The sequence below is a fragment of the Dunckerocampus dactyliophorus genome, chromosome 9 (assembly GCF_027744805.1).
Source record: "Dunckerocampus dactyliophorus isolate RoL2022-P2 chromosome 9, RoL_Ddac_1.1, whole genome shotgun sequence".
NCBI classification, from domain to species: domain Eukaryota; kingdom Metazoa; phylum Chordata; class Actinopteri; order Syngnathiformes; family Syngnathidae; genus Dunckerocampus; species Dunckerocampus dactyliophorus.
Window position 1 is genome coordinate 30,409,440 of NC_072827.1, and position 19,163 is coordinate 30,428,602.

General features: G+C 41.7%; 3 protein-coding genes across 5 annotated transcripts in view; 1 reads left to right on the forward strand and 2 right to left on the reverse strand.

Moving 5' to 3' along the window:
* On the reverse strand, nucleotides 1-8,348 carry u2af1 (U2 small nuclear RNA auxiliary factor 1). The gene is made up of 8 exons (XM_054787171.1): nucleotides 5,972-8,348; nucleotides 5,165-5,252; nucleotides 4,893-4,959; nucleotides 4,759-4,808; nucleotides 2,650-2,748; nucleotides 2,441-2,574; nucleotides 417-509; nucleotides 1-334 (listed from the first exon to the last, which is right to left on the reverse strand). Exons 1-8 carry the CDS (start codon nucleotides 6,013-6,015, stop codon nucleotides 199-201), a joined length of 711 nt encoding a protein of 236 aa, XP_054643146.1. The 5' UTR covers nucleotides 6,016-8,348; the 3' UTR covers nucleotides 1-198.
* On the forward strand, nucleotides 7,654-16,458 carry gabpa (GA binding protein transcription factor subunit alpha). 2 transcript variants are annotated; one of them, XM_054787164.1, is made up of 10 exons: nucleotides 7,654-7,854; nucleotides 9,583-9,675; nucleotides 9,761-9,905; nucleotides 10,715-10,799; nucleotides 10,883-11,107; nucleotides 11,229-11,423; nucleotides 11,537-11,593; nucleotides 12,186-12,308; nucleotides 12,832-13,024; nucleotides 13,670-16,458. In XM_054787164.1, the coding sequence occupies exons 2-10, from the start codon at nucleotides 9,599-9,601 to the stop codon at nucleotides 13,884-13,886; spliced, it is 1,317 nt and encodes a 438-aa protein (XP_054643139.1). In that variant the 5' UTR covers nucleotides 7,654-7,854; nucleotides 9,583-9,598; the 3' UTR covers nucleotides 13,887-16,458. The 2 variants fall into 2 exon arrangements, with proteins under 2 accessions (XP_054643139.1, XP_054643140.1); XM_054787165.1 differs by lacking the exon at nucleotides 7,654-7,854 and adding an exon at nucleotides 7,947-8,113.
* Nucleotides 14,297-19,163, reverse strand: part of LOC129187618 (amyloid-beta A4 protein-like) — a 24,995-nt gene continuing 20,128 nt past the window's right edge. For both annotated transcript variants that reach the window (XM_054787155.1, XM_054787156.1), the window contains one exon: nucleotides 14,297-17,473. In XM_054787155.1, coding sequence (XP_054643130.1) covers nucleotides 17,372-17,473 — 102 coding nt within the window. In that variant the 3' untranslated portion in view covers nucleotides 14,297-17,371. The remainder of the gene's footprint in view (nucleotides 17,474-19,163) is intronic.

Consider the following 19,163-nt stretch of genomic DNA (forward strand, 5'->3'; position numbering starts at 1 on the left):
TCACGTTATGTAAAAATTTTAATGGGGTGAAAGTCATTTCAGTACATAACACAAGTTACTTAAAGCTGTCACAGCTTCAAAAATCTGCCACCATTCTTCCTACAATACACATGGGAACTGGAGGGTACAAACTTAAAAAAAAACAAAAAAAAAATGGTGAGGATGGTACAAGGAAGCAAGTAGTTCTGGTTGTGTGGCTCAGAAGCGTCCCGAGCGCTCTCTGTCCCTGGAGCGGCGTCTATCATGGTCACGGCCGCCACCTCTGCCTCTATCCCTGTCCCTGTCCCTTGAGCGGGATCGTCGGTCTCTGGAGCGTGAACGGGACCTGTGACGGCTGCAGGTGTAAAAGGAGAGGGAAATTAGGAATATGATTTCCAACAACCGTTCAAATCAGATACACGTGGATGGACATGTACCCCTTCCTACGACGCCCATACAGCTCTCTCCGCAGCTCGCGTGAGATGGGCTTCAGATGCATGAAGTTGCAGAAACCACCTCGAGTGCATTCACTGTGGGGACAGTGGATTTTAGAGTAGAGGAAACACAGAAAACCACAACAGGCCTAATGACAAATACATGATGGTATATATTCAGGGTCTAGATTTGTACATGCAAAACAAGTGACTCCAAACAACTTCTCCCTACTTTAAGTCCAAGCTTTTCTTCTCGTCACTCACACACACATACACACAAGTGACCAAGAGAGATGCAACGGGTCTTGAAAAGTAGCAATCATCTTATATTCAGGTCAATATGGTAGATAAAACTTGCTTAGCCTGGGGAAACTAATACAAATGATGTGGTCATTATATAGTGTTTTTAAACATTGTAGTCAAAAACAAAAATTGTGACTTGTATGCAAACGTATGACACGTTTAAATACAAAAAACTAATTCAACATTTTTTACAATTGACCAATTTTTAATATTTAAACTGTTTATGTAGACTTTGCTTGTGTCAAGATTAGAGCCACTGTTTCTTGTGGTATTCTGAACTTCAATACTTGGTGGCAACCAGCAGCTGGAGTGATTCAGAGACGACAAATCATGTTTTGTAGGGATTGTAACAAAATGCAACCATGAAGAAATAGAGATTGTTTGCTATATAACTAAATCATTAATACTGCAGTTACTTCATTTTGTTACTATTAACGTATACTATAACGTTTAGCTCAAGAATCAGTCCTTTGCACCACTGTATTGCATGTATTTTTTTAATACATATATAGGCCGCACTTGTCTATAATGTGCAGGTATCCACGTTGTAACATTGGATATTTACACAAAAAGATAACCTATAAACCTTGCACTCCTACCTACACTCTGTGCTGCCGGTGTCACTCATTAGCTCCAATGAATGAGACGTGAGACGCTTGTTTTCATGCCACGGTCCAAGCAGAAGCTGTAGTAATTCTACACTTGACCAAACTTATGATCTGTTTAGATCAAAACACAATCGCTGCACAAGACTTCAAAACGTGATCTTAGCTTCCACTTCACTACTCCAATTCATTACTTCCTGACTCTGTACTCTCAGCACCATGGGAACTGTAGTTCTTTTAGCCATAAATTAGTCACATCACTGCTTAAACCGCAGGGTTCAAAACATGTTAAAAAAAGTAGCAGCTTATAGTCTGGAATTGAATTGCTCTTCCTCTATTTACAGTCGCCCGTTGTAATATCGCGGCTTGATTATTGCTCGCTCGCTATATGGCGTTTTTTCAGAAATTAATTAATTAATTAATTAATTAATTAATGATCGCTCCGGTAGACTATGGCGTATTATTAGTCAAAAAGTATTGAAATGCATGTAATATGTAGTATTCTGGCCACTAGGCATCAGTAATGATACATGCATGAGACATCTATCCTTATTATTACACTGCCCTACGTTGCACTCATGTAGCCAGCCATGGATGCAGACTGAAAAAAAAAAAAGATTCTCCTCCCATTCCGTGTGCAAGTAGTGAATTTGTGGCTTCTTATTTTGTCCTTTGTCTCCACTCCATTTGAAACCCTTAAGTTTAGAAGAAATACATTTGACACCAACTGGTCCCTGTAGCAGAATAGTTGTACAATCCGATGTAAACCATGAATAATAGGAGTGTAATGGTGACTACAGTATAGGGGTGTTATTTCATGTCTACAGGACTCTAATAATGTTTAAAACCATATTTAGAAAGTCATAAACAGGTTTTCTATGCTCCCACTGTGTTTATTAACACTGAATCTTGTAACGCGGAAATGAACTTAACAGTATTGCGGGCGGGTCTGGAACCAATTGACCACTATAAAAGGTGGGATGACTATTTATTCTGAATCTGATCCAGATGTTCTTCCCTGAGACTGTAAGTCACTGTTCTGTCCCAGCTGCGAGTCTACTATGGTCGTCAGCAAGACACCAACTGATCAGATGCTTTGTTTGGTGATGGCGCACTCACCCCATTTCATACTGCCGACAGCAGGCTTCTCTGAAGTCCGTGACAGGGGACAGCTCAGCATGGATGGGCTGCCCGTTGAACCACCGGTTGTTCAGGTCGATCACTGCCTTCTCGGCATCCTCTTCACAGCGAAACTACAGGGAGATGATGGCAGGTTTCATGAGGGTTTTCTTTTCTCAGTACGGTAATTTTAAAGTTCTGACACTCACCTTCACGTACACATTCCCCACCAGGTGATCTCCGAGGTTGTCGCACACGTTCATTTCCTCCACCTCGCCATACTTTTCCTCCATCTCCGTAAAGACCTCCTAGGAAGACAAGAGAAAAAGAATAAGCTTTGTTAGGACACTCTGTGATGACTGCCTGATCGTAAGTACACGCACATAAATAATTCAAACTGTGACCGATTGTTGCACTTGAATGATTAACTACACATTTTAATCAGATTTCTCAGTTTTCAAATTAATCATAATTAATCACCATTTGCAACTGTCTGACATATGCCCATTTTAACTGTAATTGTGACAAATGACAAAAAGTGTGTGCTCCAAATGAACTGAAAATTAAAATCAAGCTAAAAGACACCAACTCTTTGCCACACATGCAGTCTTTGTCTCTTTAAACCAGGGGTCACTAACGTGGTGCCCGCGGGCACCAGGTAGCCGACCACATGAGGTGCCCGCAAGCCTGCTTTTCAGTTAATAATGAAAGAACAGTAGAAAGAAATGCATTCTGAAATACAAAATGTGAGTTGTGGACAACAGCATTTTGTTCATGTTCTGGTAAAACAAGCATATTTGCTTTGTTTGGGTTTAAAATAAGCTCTGAAAATAAATGTTACAAAAATGAGTAGCTCTTGGCCATTTTCATTTTGTAAAAGTAGCTCTCACAAGGAAAAACGTTGGTGACCCCTGCTTTAAACATTTCAAATCATGGGCTGCACATACGGAGGCGACAAACAACCACGATTCGCAAAACTCATCACCAACGCTTACAAAACCCCCGCACACGGGAGGCGACGAGCGGCTGCGGTCAGCAACATCAGTGAGCAGCACACTCACATCCAGAGCGAATTACCAGTCTCCCACGGTTCTGATTGGCTGCCAGCTTTGGAGGGAAATTTGGGGTATTAAAGCAGTTCAGAGTAAAAAAAAAAAAAAAAAAAAAAGCAGCCGTTGTTGATGGAGTACTCTTGCTAGTATCGGAGATAAAAATTAGATTAAATAAATGTCCGCGTAGACTTACCTGACATGCTTACTCTTGCGCCAACAAGTTCCCATGCCACTGCTTTTTTGTTTATATCTCTATATTCTTCTTTAGAAATGTCCGATAGCGCCGGAAAATCTGACATGGCAAATATATTTTCCTCCATATTTACCTGCAAGAGAGTACCGAATAGCATCCGGTCTGCTCATTGGTCGGTCAATCAAAGTCCCGCTGATTCAAGATTCAAGTATGGGCGACGGACGGCGATGAAACGTTGAAAATTTTTTCAAACTTCCTGGGATCGCGTCGCAAGCCAGCCTGTGCACGACTACATGCACAAGCACAAAAGTTGCGTGTCGTTTGGCATGACGAAGACTCGCTATAACAGCCCTGTCGCGCAGGTTCCATCGAAAACGAATGGACTGGAGGCGTGTGTGTGAAGCCCATCACACTCCAACCGTGTAACGAGGGGTTTCGTTCAAAGACACCACGTCATTTGAGTTTCATTTACGTTTTGAATGCATTTATAGCAAATTGTACTTCCACATGAAGAAAGACAATTATTTTGGGAGGTGCTCATCGGTGGTGGCCGTTACATGAACCACTAAGTGAGTTTGATTGTTTTACATCACGAGTGAGTTACTTTGAGTGTTAGTGGTAAGAATATTCACCCTGTCTTTCTGTTTATTTAGACCACACGGACACATAGTAAAAGATGTTGTGATGCACGGCATTCGGTGTGTCCGGAAGTGCATCTCGTGCGCGTGTGGTGGACAATGACAGCCATGTTTGCTAGTTGGCGATTTGTGTATAGGTCAGAATAAAGTGAGAAGAGAGCGTCAGACTGTGTGTGACCGCTGCACTATGCCTACGTTTACCTGCAGGGATGCGTGGCTTGGCATGATGGTCGCGCTTTAATTACATTGAACATTTTTAACTTAATTAAATCATGTTATTAAACAATTATTTTTGGCAGTACTGACTTCATGTCTTGCGTGTTGTTCTCGAAACTGTCCTGAAAACAAGCCGACCCATGACCTTAAAACCACTAACTGCTAAAAACAACAGGGTTGGTTGGAAGCAAAAGTAAGGAGCATCAATCTTCAAGTTACCTCAAAGAACTCATCATAATGCTCCTGCATCTCCATGTCACTGATGGCACCTAGTGGTAATAGCAGAGAGCAACAACCAGTTACACAAGACATTCACATTTGAGTTAATATCAAGATGTGGACAGGAGACTTACAGGTGAGGCCATCAGCAGACTGGGCGCTGTTTTGAGGGTTGCGGTAAATGTTCAGGAGTGCAATGGTCTGCAACACACGGCGGGTAAAGGTGATGAATGAATGAATGAATGGCTGGACATGCACTTAATGTTGTGGCTGTGGTGCACATGAACTTGAAACACGACTTGAAACAATATTGTAAGTGCCAGATGACAACTTGCATTCACCAAACAGAAAACCTAAATCATTGTGCGTCAAAGTACAGTAGAAGGAAACTAAATGACCAATTTACCTGGCTGAACGTCGGCTTATTGTGTAGTCTAGAACAGCGATCTCCATGTCGACAGGCACCAATTTTAAAGTAAAAAGAGCAGTTGACTCTGGTGAGAGAAAGCCAAGAGACAATGAAAATGAGCACTAAGTTATGAGAAGAATCCATTAGATTAGAAGTGTCAAACTTTGGTAATGAATCCATTTAACAAATTAAGACTAGGAATTAAAAAGATACATCATGCATTAAAATCAATTAATGTACTGATATTGCGGCAATGTATCAAAACCGATAACACGGCGCGTATAGAAATAGGAACTGAATTTTAATGACAAAGAAAAAATGTTTAATTAGACGGAATCAAATCTAACGAGGGAAGTAGAAAATCATTTGAGGATATATTTGATTGACTTTACCGTACGGGTATGTTGATAGTGTCGTGATGCTACATGGTGTGCTATATGCTTTTTCATTGAACAAAGGCTCCAATAGATCGTAGCCGGTTACGCGCCTATTCTAACGAAAATGACCACTTCCGGTTGTAGGAAATTACGGGTTTTTTAAATTGACAATACTAATGTTATCTTATGATTGCATTCTAGCACTGTTCTCCACGTTGTTGCTACAGGGCCATGAAACACTAGCGGCGTGGCGTTAAGCTAGCGGCTACTGTTGGCTGGCTAGCTAGCAAGCTATAGCTAGCACTAGCCACTAAATAAACTGGAATTCTTAAATTAACCACTATATATTTACAAACGTGAGTGCATGCGCTGGCTTCAAGTGTGCAGCGAAAGGTTTACAAAAGAGCAAAAGCTTCACAGTACTTACTTGTCTTTCTCTGTCCCAAAAATCGACGCCAAGTACTCCGCCATCTTGGCTCGCCTGTATCCAACCAGCAACACGCTTTCCTGTTCGACTCCTTTCGCAATAAAAGAACACCACCAACGCGAACGATTTACATTTAAGACGAACAATGCCGCGCTTAAATCAAGCAACTATGGATACACGTGAAAACAACTGAAGCTGACAACTAACAGAGAACATGGGGACTATAAATATGATTTCTCATAAATTCCCATTCGTTTGAAGCCACTATTTGCTATTTACGGCTACCGAATTACTCTCAAAATATTCTGTCTTAGTAAGAAACTATAGTCATTGTATATTTTAAAATTATATTTTTAACTGAAGCAATGTTTCAACGTGCTTATTTTGAATGAGTTTGTACCGGAAATGTGCACCAACGGTCCATTTAGGCTGCCATGTGGACTTCAAAATAAGAGTCGTTGTGAACTTAGAAAAATATTAAATGAAGATGACTTAAAACTGTATATATAACCAAAACATGATTGTAAACCTAATGGATCAGAACGCTCTCAAAACTATGAACGTGGAAAGATTACATTAATTAACAGATGCTTGAGGTTGCAGTTAGTTGGGGGTGTGTGACTATTTGCAATGAAATTACCTTCATGTTTTGCATTAAAATATTGACATACACAAGAGAGCACAGAGAACATATGGCACATAATCAATGTTTATTGAGTTAGCATCTTCCAGACACACAAGACAACACAAGAGCAGACCGATTCACACACTATTTGTGTTCTTGTCAGGAGTGTATACGGATGGATATTCTTCACCGTGTAAAAACTATGTGCTCGTTTTGTGGAGCATTTGCTTTGACATGATGATCATGACTCGGTGGGGCGGACTGCCTTGTTGAGTAGCTTGCTTTTGACTTCCTCATTTTGTCAAACATGATTTACATATAATAACGGGTATAGAAAATGCAGTTTTAATCTCTTAAAACGTTTTACAGCAGTAGTGTACAGGATTGTTGTATATATTGCATGTATTTCAACATTTATTCATAATCCTTTCAAAATTGCACTCGTGAAGCATTTTTTTAAATTTATAACCACTTAGACGTAGACTTGTTGACGAGCTTGTTTTAGACTTCCTCATTTTGTCAAAACACGACTTTCATATGACACTGCATATGAATGCAGCTAAGCGTTTCATAATGTATATTATATATATATATATACACATTATTATATACATTTTATCATTTTATATATATATGTGTGTGTGTGTGTGTGTGTATTATTGCGATATAACTGTTATGCATGTGTAGAATTCTAACTCTTCATAATCCTTTAAGAATTGCCAGTGTTTGGTGCAGCATGTTGTGAAGGAATGTGTTGTTGACTTCTTACTTTTGTCAAACGCGTTATTGATAGATAATGGCTGTTGCAAGCTTCACAGGCACAGTGTATAGGATTGTTATAGTTATGCGTATATTACAATTACACTTTTCTTTTTAAAAACTGCACGCTGGTTTTGTGCAGCATTTTCGGTTTCTTATGACTACTTGTGGACTGTTTGGTCGACTAGCTTGTTTTTGACTTCCTCATTTTGTCAAACACGTGATTCTTATGCTATTTTATGCACAAATTGCAGCTTGAATCGGTTGATACGTCTTAGTATATATGATTAATGAATTAAAACACGTTCCGAAGGTCGTGTTTGCTTTCCAGGCAACTTTTGAGGCTAACTTCAGTCATACCAGTTAGTCTCCGCCCTCCTCTCTGTTGAGTGTGTAGTTGTGACCAAAAAGTTCGCCTCGACTGAGGGAATATACTCAGCCTATCTCCCCAAACTGATCCAATTTCAACATTTTACCCAAAGACCTGTGGGTTTACGAGGTATGGTATGGTCTACTTTCCTGGACGAAGTGGAATAACAAAGTGCGTCCATTTTGTTAGCCACACTTGGTCTATTCCCGCTATTTTGTGCTAGCTTAGCAAAGTTAGCCGTCGTTAGCCTAGCGCGTAAGGCCGCCTAGCTTACAAGCTCGAAACGGAACTCCGTTTAATGTTCATACGATCGCCATAAACGCTATTTAACCACCTAGAAGATACACTGATCTGTAAATTTGACTTTGGAAGTCGAAAGTCACCCGCGGTGAGTATTAGCTTAGCCGTCTGCAACAAACACTCGGCTAGTTACTGCATGGTCGTTAAATGATAAATGGCGCCGTTCAGCACTTACGCCGCGCTTGTATCCACCATCATAGTTAAACAAAGTGATTTATTTAAGTTTAAATGTACACATTAGGCGCTACGTGCACTTTTACATTACCCTCTTAAAAACGCGTGCCTTGCTGAGCCGGGCTGCTCTCGGAAGTCTATCAACGCAGTTAAACCTTTGCCAGGATTTCCGGCTCCTTTCCATTTGCCCTATGCTGTTTTGTTTCCGTTTATTCTATTTCCGTTTCTAAAACTTTCACCCATTCAGACTCCCAAAGTGTGATTTAACGCCCGTATTTTGTTTTCTAAAGTCTGAAACACACGGCGTGTTTCTTTTTTAAAGGATATCGTTAAGCGTTTCTTCTGATTGCCTCGCCCCACGCCTTCGACCGCATTCGGGAATGTTGCTAACTTTGTTGGCTCTCTTCACCAGCGTCACCGACTAACCTGCTCGGCCTGACGTTGAGTTCGTGGCAAATGTGATTCCCACAACGTGTTAACTACACGTTAGTGGACATTTGTGTACTTTAGTGTGCGGTGGGCCTAGCGTTTGGCCTTAAGACGACAAAGCCTCGCCCTCGAGTGTTGCTAAACGTTCGCAGCTGAAGCAGACAAGCGGTCATCTGTCCCAGTGGAGGCTGACGGGCCTTGTAGACACCATGCACACTATGCCAGACATTCAACTGGCGGCCCATGGGACAAATGAGGCCCTTGAATTACATCAGACCCTGATGTTAAGTCAAAAACTTGGGCGCAACGAACATTTTTACAGCAGAGCACTCATGTCATATAGAGGGTCATTGACCTCAGCTTTCTTAAAATATGACCCTCAGAACAATTTGGTTATAGCCCACTTATACAGCATTGTTTTCGCCATACATTCATCCCGCCACAGTTACATTTGGACCGCCACAGGCAGATTTGGCGCTACCTTTTTGACTCCCGCTCACAGTCACATTAAAATGGGGCTGTCTTACGATGTGTTACATATGATAAAAGCTACCTTGAATAACAGAAATCACATTAATCTACAAAGTCAAAACCCAGAGCCTGCCCACTCACTCGTGCTCGTAATAAAGACGTCATGTGTGATACAAAAAGTGGGGAAAGACAAAAATGACATGCTGTTGGGTAAATAGGCTGGTTATATAAGAAAAATACGACGTATAGCTACAGTTAATTGATCAAGGAGATTTAGTTGAATGAAAGTATAAAGGAATGTTTTTTGTTTTTTTTTATCACTGTCCAAAGAAAACACCCACTTTTTGCTTTTTATCCCAAAACAGCACAGCGACTTGCTTTTAAACAAACCCAAAGCACACATGTGGAAAAACAAGTGACTGAAACAATGTACTGTTTTTACAATAATTCATAACTAACAATGTTTCCTTCACTGTTCTGTAGCACGACCCTTGAGACCATGTCAAAGGCCGAAGGAGAAGAGATGATAGAGATCGAGATCGACGAACAGGAAAAACAAGGATGCTTGGAGGAAGGGTGGGGAAGCTTGCACACGTTTCTTCTCCATACTTCTCCCTTGGCATAAACTATAATTACAATTCATTTCTTGTCTGACTGGTAGCATGGAGGAACAGACCATCATGGCGTCGGATCTGATTCAGCAAGACATCGACATCAATGAGCCAGTGGGCAATTTGAAGAAGCTTTTGGAGCCGCGCATCCAGATCTCCCTGGATTCATATGACATTTGTTTGCAGGACATTCAGGTAAGACTGTGTGTGTTTAATATTGTATTCACGCACACACTAATAACTCTTATTTATTTATTCATTCATTCATTCATTCATTCATTGGTATTCATGTCTCTTCGGTTGTTGTTGCTTAATTTATTGGTAATAATGTTTCCTATGTTCTTATTCATTTTCTTGTTTTCTTTCTTTTTTGGGAGAATGAACAGAACAAGAATTTCATTGCATAGCAAAAGTACCTGTTTTACTGTGCATATGACAATAAAACTATTGAATCTATGTTTTATAATAGCAATTGCACACAACGAATCTGAAAGAAATAATTTGCTTATGTAGTACCACTTTGCTTCTAATTTCCAGACTATAGAGCGCACCGATATGTAAGCCGCACACGCTAAATTTAAAGAGCATCACAATTGAACAGCCTCATAATTCCTTCATCACACACTTTGTCAGTCTCTCTCTCTCTCTCTCTCTCTCTCTCTCTCTCTCTCTCTCTCTCGTTGTCGCTCCTGGTGTCATTTATGAGGCAAAAAAGTGGCAGCCTCTCGAAAACCGTTGATAGTGGACGGTTGGCGCTCCGAGCAGTGCAAGCAGAAGCTGTAGTTGGTCTACACTTGATCGAACTTACTTCGGATGTGTCAGAGATCGTGGCATAAGTATAATAATTAACATAATAATAACTAAATAAGATGAAGGTAAGCATAACAAAGCAAGTTGAAGGGTTGAAAGGGTGAGAAAATACACTGGGAATACACTGGAAATGTCGTTCTACTTGCTAGGATTACGCTTTTGAACGATGTTATCTGATGTGTTCTTCATTCCAGCTGCACCCCGATCACAGCCTCTTTGATCAGGGCGTCAAAACAGACGGCACAGTGCAGCTCAGCATGCAGATTATTACCAAACCAGGTGCTGTTTTGGATCACAATCTACAAAGTCTCCTAATCCCAGAAGTTTGAACTCAACATAATCACCCACACCATCTCGTCCAGGTGAGGAGAAGTTGAACATTTTGGAGATCGTGAAGCCGGTGGAGACGGTGGAGGTGGTGATTGACCCGGATGCCGCCGGGGAGGAAAGCTCCTTGGTGGAGGAGGGCCAGCTCATCGCCGTGGAGCGGTCCGGCCTGTCCGACGAGACCTCGGAGCAGGTCACACGCTGGGCAGCCGCACTGGAAGGATACCGCAAAGAGCAAGTGCGACTCGGCATACCGTACGGTGAGGAATAAGGGAAGGGTCCTCCATCATGGCCAGCAAAACACAGCATAGGCCTTTGCTAGCCTATTATGGGAAGAAGAGCCGTATTATTGTGTTCATGGTGGTCTCGCTCTCTTCTTAGATCCCCTCCTGTGGTCAGCAGACCAGGTGATCCATTGGGCTGTATGGGTGATGAAGGAGTTCAACATAGACGAGATGGAAATCGGCAGCATTCACATCCCAGGTCGCGACCTCTGCTCTTTCAGCCAAGAGGAATTCCTCCAGAAAGTGCCAAACGGAGAAATACTGTGGAGTCACCTCGAGCTGCTACGCAAATGTAAACAATGACAGTATTGATTTGTGTGTGTGTGTGTGTGTGTGTGTGTGTGTGTGTGTGTGTGTGGGGGGGGGGGGGTTGTGATTTGTTTGCTTAGTTTGTTTGAATTTCAGACGTGTTGGCGAGCCAGGACCAGTCCGGAGGGGATTCCACTGTCACCATTGATCAACGTGAGTTTTGTTCATCAGTAGGGATGTCACGAGGCACTCACCTCAATGACGATACACAAGTTGGTTCTACGAGACGAGATTTTAACTTTACTTTTAAGAAAAGTACAATGAGAGAAAAAAAAAGACAATATATTGCAAGCTACTATTTTAATTTCTACTCCGTTACACTCTTCTGCACTCTCTGTGTATGCTGGCGGCCCCGGCTTCACCCACTGAGACAAAGAGACTGTATGACTGACAAAAGGGCTCACTGCGTTCATGCCGTTGTTCCACGGAATGAACGCGCCAAGGTGGTGAAACCAATGTCCAGAGTGAACTCTCTTCCTGCCTATTTGGAGGCAGGAGACGAGGAAAACAGACATGCACACACATGGCGATCGATATATTGAAGCTGGCAAAATGGTCAAGTTCATTTTCATTTATTGTCCCCGTGCCCACGAGAAAGTTTTTTTTCTGAAAGAGAAATCTTGTCACCTTTTAATCCCGCGAGTTCGTGTGACACCCATATTAGTCACACAGTTTTTCAAAAAGACGTCATGTTACTCTGTGATTGGTGAATAATCTTCTCTGTCGCCCTCCCCTGGCTCCCTAGCTGTGCAGATAATCCCGGCTCAAGTCAGCACGCCCACTGCCATTAAGGTGCTGAAGCAAAACCGCGGACCCCGAGCGCCTCGCATCTCTGGAGAGGAGCGCAGCTCACCTGGCAACCGCACAGGTACGCCCACGCTACGATGTGTCTCTTTGTCATGTATTGATGATGACATTTGTACCCCCTGGATTGGAATGTACAGTAGAACATACAGTATTTCTCCTAGGAAATAACGGAAGTAGCATTCATCAGGTCCAGGATCAAGCTGTGGCCTTCATAACACCTTTATTAACTGTACAGGCAATGTTTTAAGGAACATTCTTAATTGTCAGACATACATGTGCAAAAATAGGGCAACCACTGTAAAGTAAATCTCACCCTTTGACGACAGCGTGAATTGCGTGTTTGTCTGTATGTGCCCTGCGATTGGCTGGCGACCAGTCCAGGGTGCACCTCGCCACTCCAGCATACGCCCACGACCCTAGTGAGGACAAGCGGCATAGAAAATGAATGAATGAATGATAAAACAGCCAGATTATTACACAGGTGTGCCTTAGAGAGGCCACAATAAAAGGTCACCCCAAAATGGAGTTCACAGTAAATGCATTTTAACTGTGTGTGTGTGTGTGTGTCTGTCCTGTGGTTCCAGGCAATAACGGCCAGATCCAGTTGTGGCAATTCCTGCTGGAGTTACTGACGGACAAAGACGCCAGGGATTGCATCTCCTGGGTGGGCGAGGAAGGGGAGTTCAAACTCAACCAACCCGAGCTGGTTGCACAAAAGTGGGGCCAGCGCAAGAACAAGCCCACCATGAACTACGAGAAACTTAGCAGAGCCCTCAGGTTTGTTTCTATTTCAACACAACAGTGCTTCATATTAGATCTCAATAGAGTACACACGTCACAGTTCAGCATATTGGTGTACATCTTCTTAAGGAACAGTGTTTCCCACAGGACTGCAATCTATTTGCGGTGGGGCCTAGTGACATCATCATCATCTAATTTGCATAATTGGCCATGGTGCATGTGCGTGTTATTGTAATGGATGCGGTAGGAGAGACAAGTGAGTAAGAAACATGAAAGCAAAACAAATTGTCATGGCCAAAAATATTGGTATAAAGATGCCAATGTTTTTGGCCATGCCTGTATGAAACAACCAAATCAGCTCAATTTATACAGACATGGGCAAAAACATTGGCATCAATGGCATGCCGATATTTTTGGCCACATGACCATATGTAGAAATACAAATACACACAATACAAATACAATAGGAAGGAAACTACTTAAGAGTAGTCAGTGTACAGTTTGTATAGTAGTTTGTATAAGGACTCGTCTCGCTCGCTAGCAACACAAGTGCGTAGCAGGATAATTGTCTCGCCTACACTCATGCACGACAATTGTAGTGACAAGGTCCGAGGCCGCCACTGCACAAACATGAATTCCGTCACTCACTTGTACTGTACCTAACGTTGCACGTTCACGCAGGTACTACTACGACGGCGACATGATCAGCAAGGTGCAGGGCAAGCGCTTCGTCTACAAATTTGTGTGCGACCTGCGGACTCTGATCGGCTACAGTGCCTCCGAGCTCAACAACCTGGTAACAGAATGCGAGCAGAAGAAAATGTCGCGGATTCAGATGCACCACCAGCCCATCACCACGGTGACGCTGGCCACTACCGCGATGGACAAGGACAGTTGAAGGCCTTCAACTCCAGTAAAAACTCCACTTATGAACTCTTGACCTTCCTGACACGCAGAGTTTGTTTGAGCTTTTGAAAGTGGACAGGAGGGTAAATGTCATTTTTGCGGTTATGGAGAGATGAATGCTTGAGTGTGACTGAACTCATGTTAACTCGTCTTCCTCGTCCGTAGCGTCCAACAGCCCACTGTATATACACCCACGCTTCATGTTTTTGATAGCTGCGACCACATGTGTATTTTCATATTTTTTCCTTTTATAGAAAGACCCTTTTTGTATTTTTATTTTAGTCTATGTTCCGTTACGTTTTTGGACCCTTTTTAAAAAAAAATGTCCACAAAGGGGGAATAAAGTGGCAAGCAGTTTTTCTGCGATGTGGTCATTCATTCACAAAGTCAGCCATACACATATACATTCAAAATTTTATTCATGATATGGAAGTAGAAACCTTTGAAGCAAATGGTTAATTTAAATACACAGCAAAAAGGGGGTTCCTCCTTTTAAAACATTCACCTGAATAAGAGCTTCAATTCACATGTCAGTGTAGGGATGTGATATGTGTTGTATTCAGACACTGAAAACAGGACGCTACGTATGCAGAATGACGAAACAAGACGGGGAAAGTGAAGATGGGGCGTTAAAATCAATCTTATACAGTGGAACTTCCAAAGATGATAGGTGATAACCACAGAACCAGAAATGCGACAAAGGAAAGGGTCCGGCTGAGCAAAACAATTACAGCATTGGTCCAAATAGTCTGATCAAGACAGGTAGTCTGATATACAGGGTCTAGAGCTTTAGCAAACCAACAGGTGACGCCAAACTGCTTCTCTCTCTCTACAAGTGAGTCCGAGCAAAAAAAAACATGTTTGCAACCTTCTAAATACGGATTTTAACATCACATGAACATCTACACATGAAGTGACACCTATGTACCTATCAATGTAAAATTACTGACCCCTCGTGACCAGTGTAGACTACTACATATCATCACAGCATCTTCTGAATGCCTTATACTGTATTTGGATTTTAGTTCATTTAGCCCAAAATACATTTGCTTAAATATGCATATGTTTTGACTAATAGGCTGTATGTATTCAACCCTGAAATAGCAGGATTTTTTTGGGGGGGAAACCTTGTGTTAAGAGTGAAGCTGTGAAGTGAGAAGGGATTACTGTATCCTTTTTTTTCTCCCTTTTGCAGTCTACCAGTTATGTAGAAAAAAAAGTGTTTCCAAAAACAAGCGACAAGAGATGTCTTGCATTCAGGCTTATCTTACATTCTGGTCAAAACGTTACCAGGCAGAGCAAATGTAAACAGCATGCAGCTCGGAAGCACACTTTTTAATGACTAGCATAATGAACGCGCTTGTCAATAAACTGCACTTTTTTGTGTTACCGTGCTAAATATTTGTCTTCAAACTGTGAGCAGTTTTAATTTAGTTTTATTTTACATTTGAACAATGCCAGGAATTTTAGTTAAAACATTCCCGTACAGTTGATAATGGTTTGACGATGACCAGTTTGACGCCGGCAGTGACTACAGTAATCCCTAGCCACACAACTTCGGCCTATTATTGAAAATTATGCATGTTTAAGTAAAGTTTAAGTATTTTCGGCCTACATTTCAAGCATAAAAATGACTAATAACTAATCAAAACGCAAATATAAGGCATTTAGAAATGCATTGAAAGATGCATTATGATCTGTAGTATTCTACACTGGTCAAGTGTCAGTAATGTTACACTGATGACACAATAGCCACCACAGGGAATACTATGCAGAAACCGCAAGTAAAAAGGAACAAGGACTTCTCCCAATGCTATCATATGTGAGTCTACACCTACAGCTACTATATTGGGTAATACGACTGTAAATGTGACTGTAGGGGTGTTATTTTATGTCTAGAAAGCTCTGATAATGTTAACAACTGTATTTAGAAGGTTGTAAACAGGTTTTTGTGAATGAATGTTTGGCGGTGGTTGAAGAACTGGAGAGCGAATTGGGAGCCACGTTTCTGTCAGACTACCCCAGAGCAGCTGTGCCTACGGATGTAGATAACCACCAACAGTGTGTGACTGAGGAGTGAATGAATAATGGGTTCGCTTCATTGCGAAGCGCACTGGGTGCCTTCCAAACTCTACAAAATGTAATCCATAATTATTTTTTATGCTCGAACTGCGAAAATATTCCATTTATAAACAAGGAATCCTACTTGGCGGAAATTCACGTGTGGAACTAATTAACCGTGATGAAGGAGAGATGACTGTACTTCTATTTGCATTATGTTTTGTGGGGAAAAGTGCCTCCAATTCAGTTTGTGCTCAGCTTAGGAGGTTCCACTGTTGTCCTAAATAATCATAAAAAATGAAGAAAAAAAAAACGGGCCACCTGAGCCCCTAACAACCAATGTACAATCAATAACGGACAATGGAATGATTTATCTGGAATGATGGCGATGATTATCTCACCCTAGTACGCCCCCACTAGGCCAATAAGTGTTTGTCAGCAATAATAGTCACTATTTTGTGGTGATAACAATTTGACTTTTCCCCAAAAACAACAAAAAATAAGGACAAGAGTGCATAAAACGCAAACAGTTGAACAAAATCATCTTCCTTTCGGATACTGATACAAGTTCATATATTACATATAGTATTTGTATTCTTTGCCCATGCAGCTAAAGCAACGGTGAAGCATGGAGATTTTTAGAAACAAAAAGGGCAGTTTAAAGCTACTTGAATATTTTTCTTCCTCTTCATATCGCACAAGGTCACAAAGAAAAGACACTGGAAATGTACAATCCTGCCAAGAGATCTAAGACGGGGGTGTCCAAAGCACGGCATCGTGTCAAAATAAAATGAGTCCATTTTGAATGAGATAAACACTGATGGATGTTTTGTACAGGTAGCTTAGCTTATGTTGACCTACATTGGTTCTAGCATCTCTTATTGTGTCCGTTCATTTTTCTGTATGCGGCCCTCGGTGGAAAAACTTTGGACCCCCCTGAACCCGGCCTTGTTTTTACTGCCGCCATGCACTATGTAGACTTGTATGTAGCTATGTAGCTAATTTCTTTCTTTATACATTACACTCGAAAAAACAGCAACGATTCATTCTTATGTGTGTTTTTCAAACAAACTTGAAATGTTTTGCGGCGAGTGCTGTAATGACACGATATTCTTCATATATTTCTAGACAGATCTACAGTCAGTCAACAGGTTGTCGAGTACAAACACTGCAAGGGTTCATGTGATTGAGATGTGCAGGTGACACGGGGTACCCTTGTCTGGCTAAATGAGTGTTAGACTTTGTGCAAATTGAGGGATTCACACACGGCTTTGTTCCACGTCTCCTTCACTTGCAACTACAAAGATTCGTCCCCATCCAACGCTGAAAGCGGTCTCGCCCTTCGGAAAAGCTCAAGAGTAGCAAGACAACGGAACAGAACCTGCGAGCGGGAGGGGGAGAGGAGGCTGATTTTGTTTAGTTGTGGATCTGCTCAAAGAATTTGTAGGTGGGGTTCTCGTAGCCGTTCTGCTGCATCTTGGCCAGGTGACGCTCCTCCGGCGTCACCGCCGCATCCACCTAAAGAACGCAAACACACACACACAAAAAACGCCTTTACATGTGCACTCGACCTTGGGGTGTAACAATCCATCTACTACATCGATGTATCCATTTACATTCCTACGGTCCAACGACAGTGGTGTGAAAAAGTGTTTCCCTCCTTCTAGATTTCTTTTTTTTTTGCATGTTTGTCACACTTAAATGTTTCAGATCATCAAAGAAATTTAAATATTAGTCAATGACAACACAACTGAACACAAAATGCCCTTTTTAAATGAAAAAACGTTTTATTATTAAGGGAGGAAAAAAAATCCAAACTTACATGGCCCTGTGTGAAAAAGTGACTGTCCTGTTCCCCCCCCTCCCTTAAGTTAAGTTAAAACATAACTTAAGTGAGATTAATTGAGATCTATCAGTGTGGAAAAGGTTATAAAACCATTTCTAAAGCTTTGGGACTCCAGCCAACCACAGTGAGAGCCATTATCCACAAATGGCCAAAACATGTGGTAAACCTTCCCAGGAGTGGCCGGCCAACCAAAATGACCCCAAGAGTGCAGCGAAGACTCATCCAAGAGGTCACAAAAGACCCCACAACAACATCCAAAGAACTGCAGACCTCACTTGCCCCATTTAAGGTCAGTGTTCATGACTCCACCATAAGAAAGACGCTGGGCAAAAACGGCCTGCATGGCAGAGTTCCAAGACCAAAACCACTGCTGAACAAAAAGAACATTAAGGCTCGTCTCAATTTTGCCAGAAAACATCTTGATGATCCCCAAGACCTTTGGGAAAATACTCTGTAGTCTGACGAGACAACAGTTAAAATTTTTGGAAGGTGTGTGTCCCATTACATCTGTCCTAAAAGTAACACCACATTTCAGTTTAGAACATCATACCAACAGTAAAATATGGTGGTGGTAGAGTGATGGTCTGGGGCTGTTTTGCTGCTTCAGGACCTGGAAGACTTGCTGTGATAAACGGAACCATGAATTCTGCTGTCTACCAAAAAATCCTGAAGGAGAATGTCTGTCTATGAGTGGGCCAAAATTCCTCCCCAGCGCTGGAAGAAACTCATTGCAAGTTATCACAAACCTTTGACTACAGTTGTTGCTGCTAAGGGGGGCCCAACCAGTTATTAGGTTTAGGGGGCAATCACTTTTTCCACACAGGGACATGTAGCTTTGGATCTTTTTCTCCCTTAATAATAAAACGTTTCTTTTAAAAACTGCATTTTGTGTTCAGTTGTGTTGTCAATGACTAATATTTAAATCTGTTTGATGATCTGAAACATTTAAGTGTGACAAACATGCAAGAAATAACAGTTTTTCACACCACTGTACATCGATCTGTGTTGGCAAGTTGCATATATCGATCTAATATTTAAAGGGTAATCAATCGAATGCATCGCTAGTAGGAAATAGAGCACTGGATTTAAGCACGACAGGCTTTACATGGATGTGTGTTTTTTTAGGACTTTTAATGAGAAAGACGTTCAACGTTACTCAATTCTGCCTGTGACGTCATCGCCACGCACCAGAAAAAAACAAAATGTAACATGGCGGGTGGCAGAGGGCAATCTTGCGAGCAATAAATAATTAAGCCACCATGTTCTAAATAAGTCGCTCGCTGTTTGCAGGATATGTATTTTATATGGGGTTTGAAATCTGGGATTTTACACAACGCTGACCGTCCAGGCACCTCTTGTTCC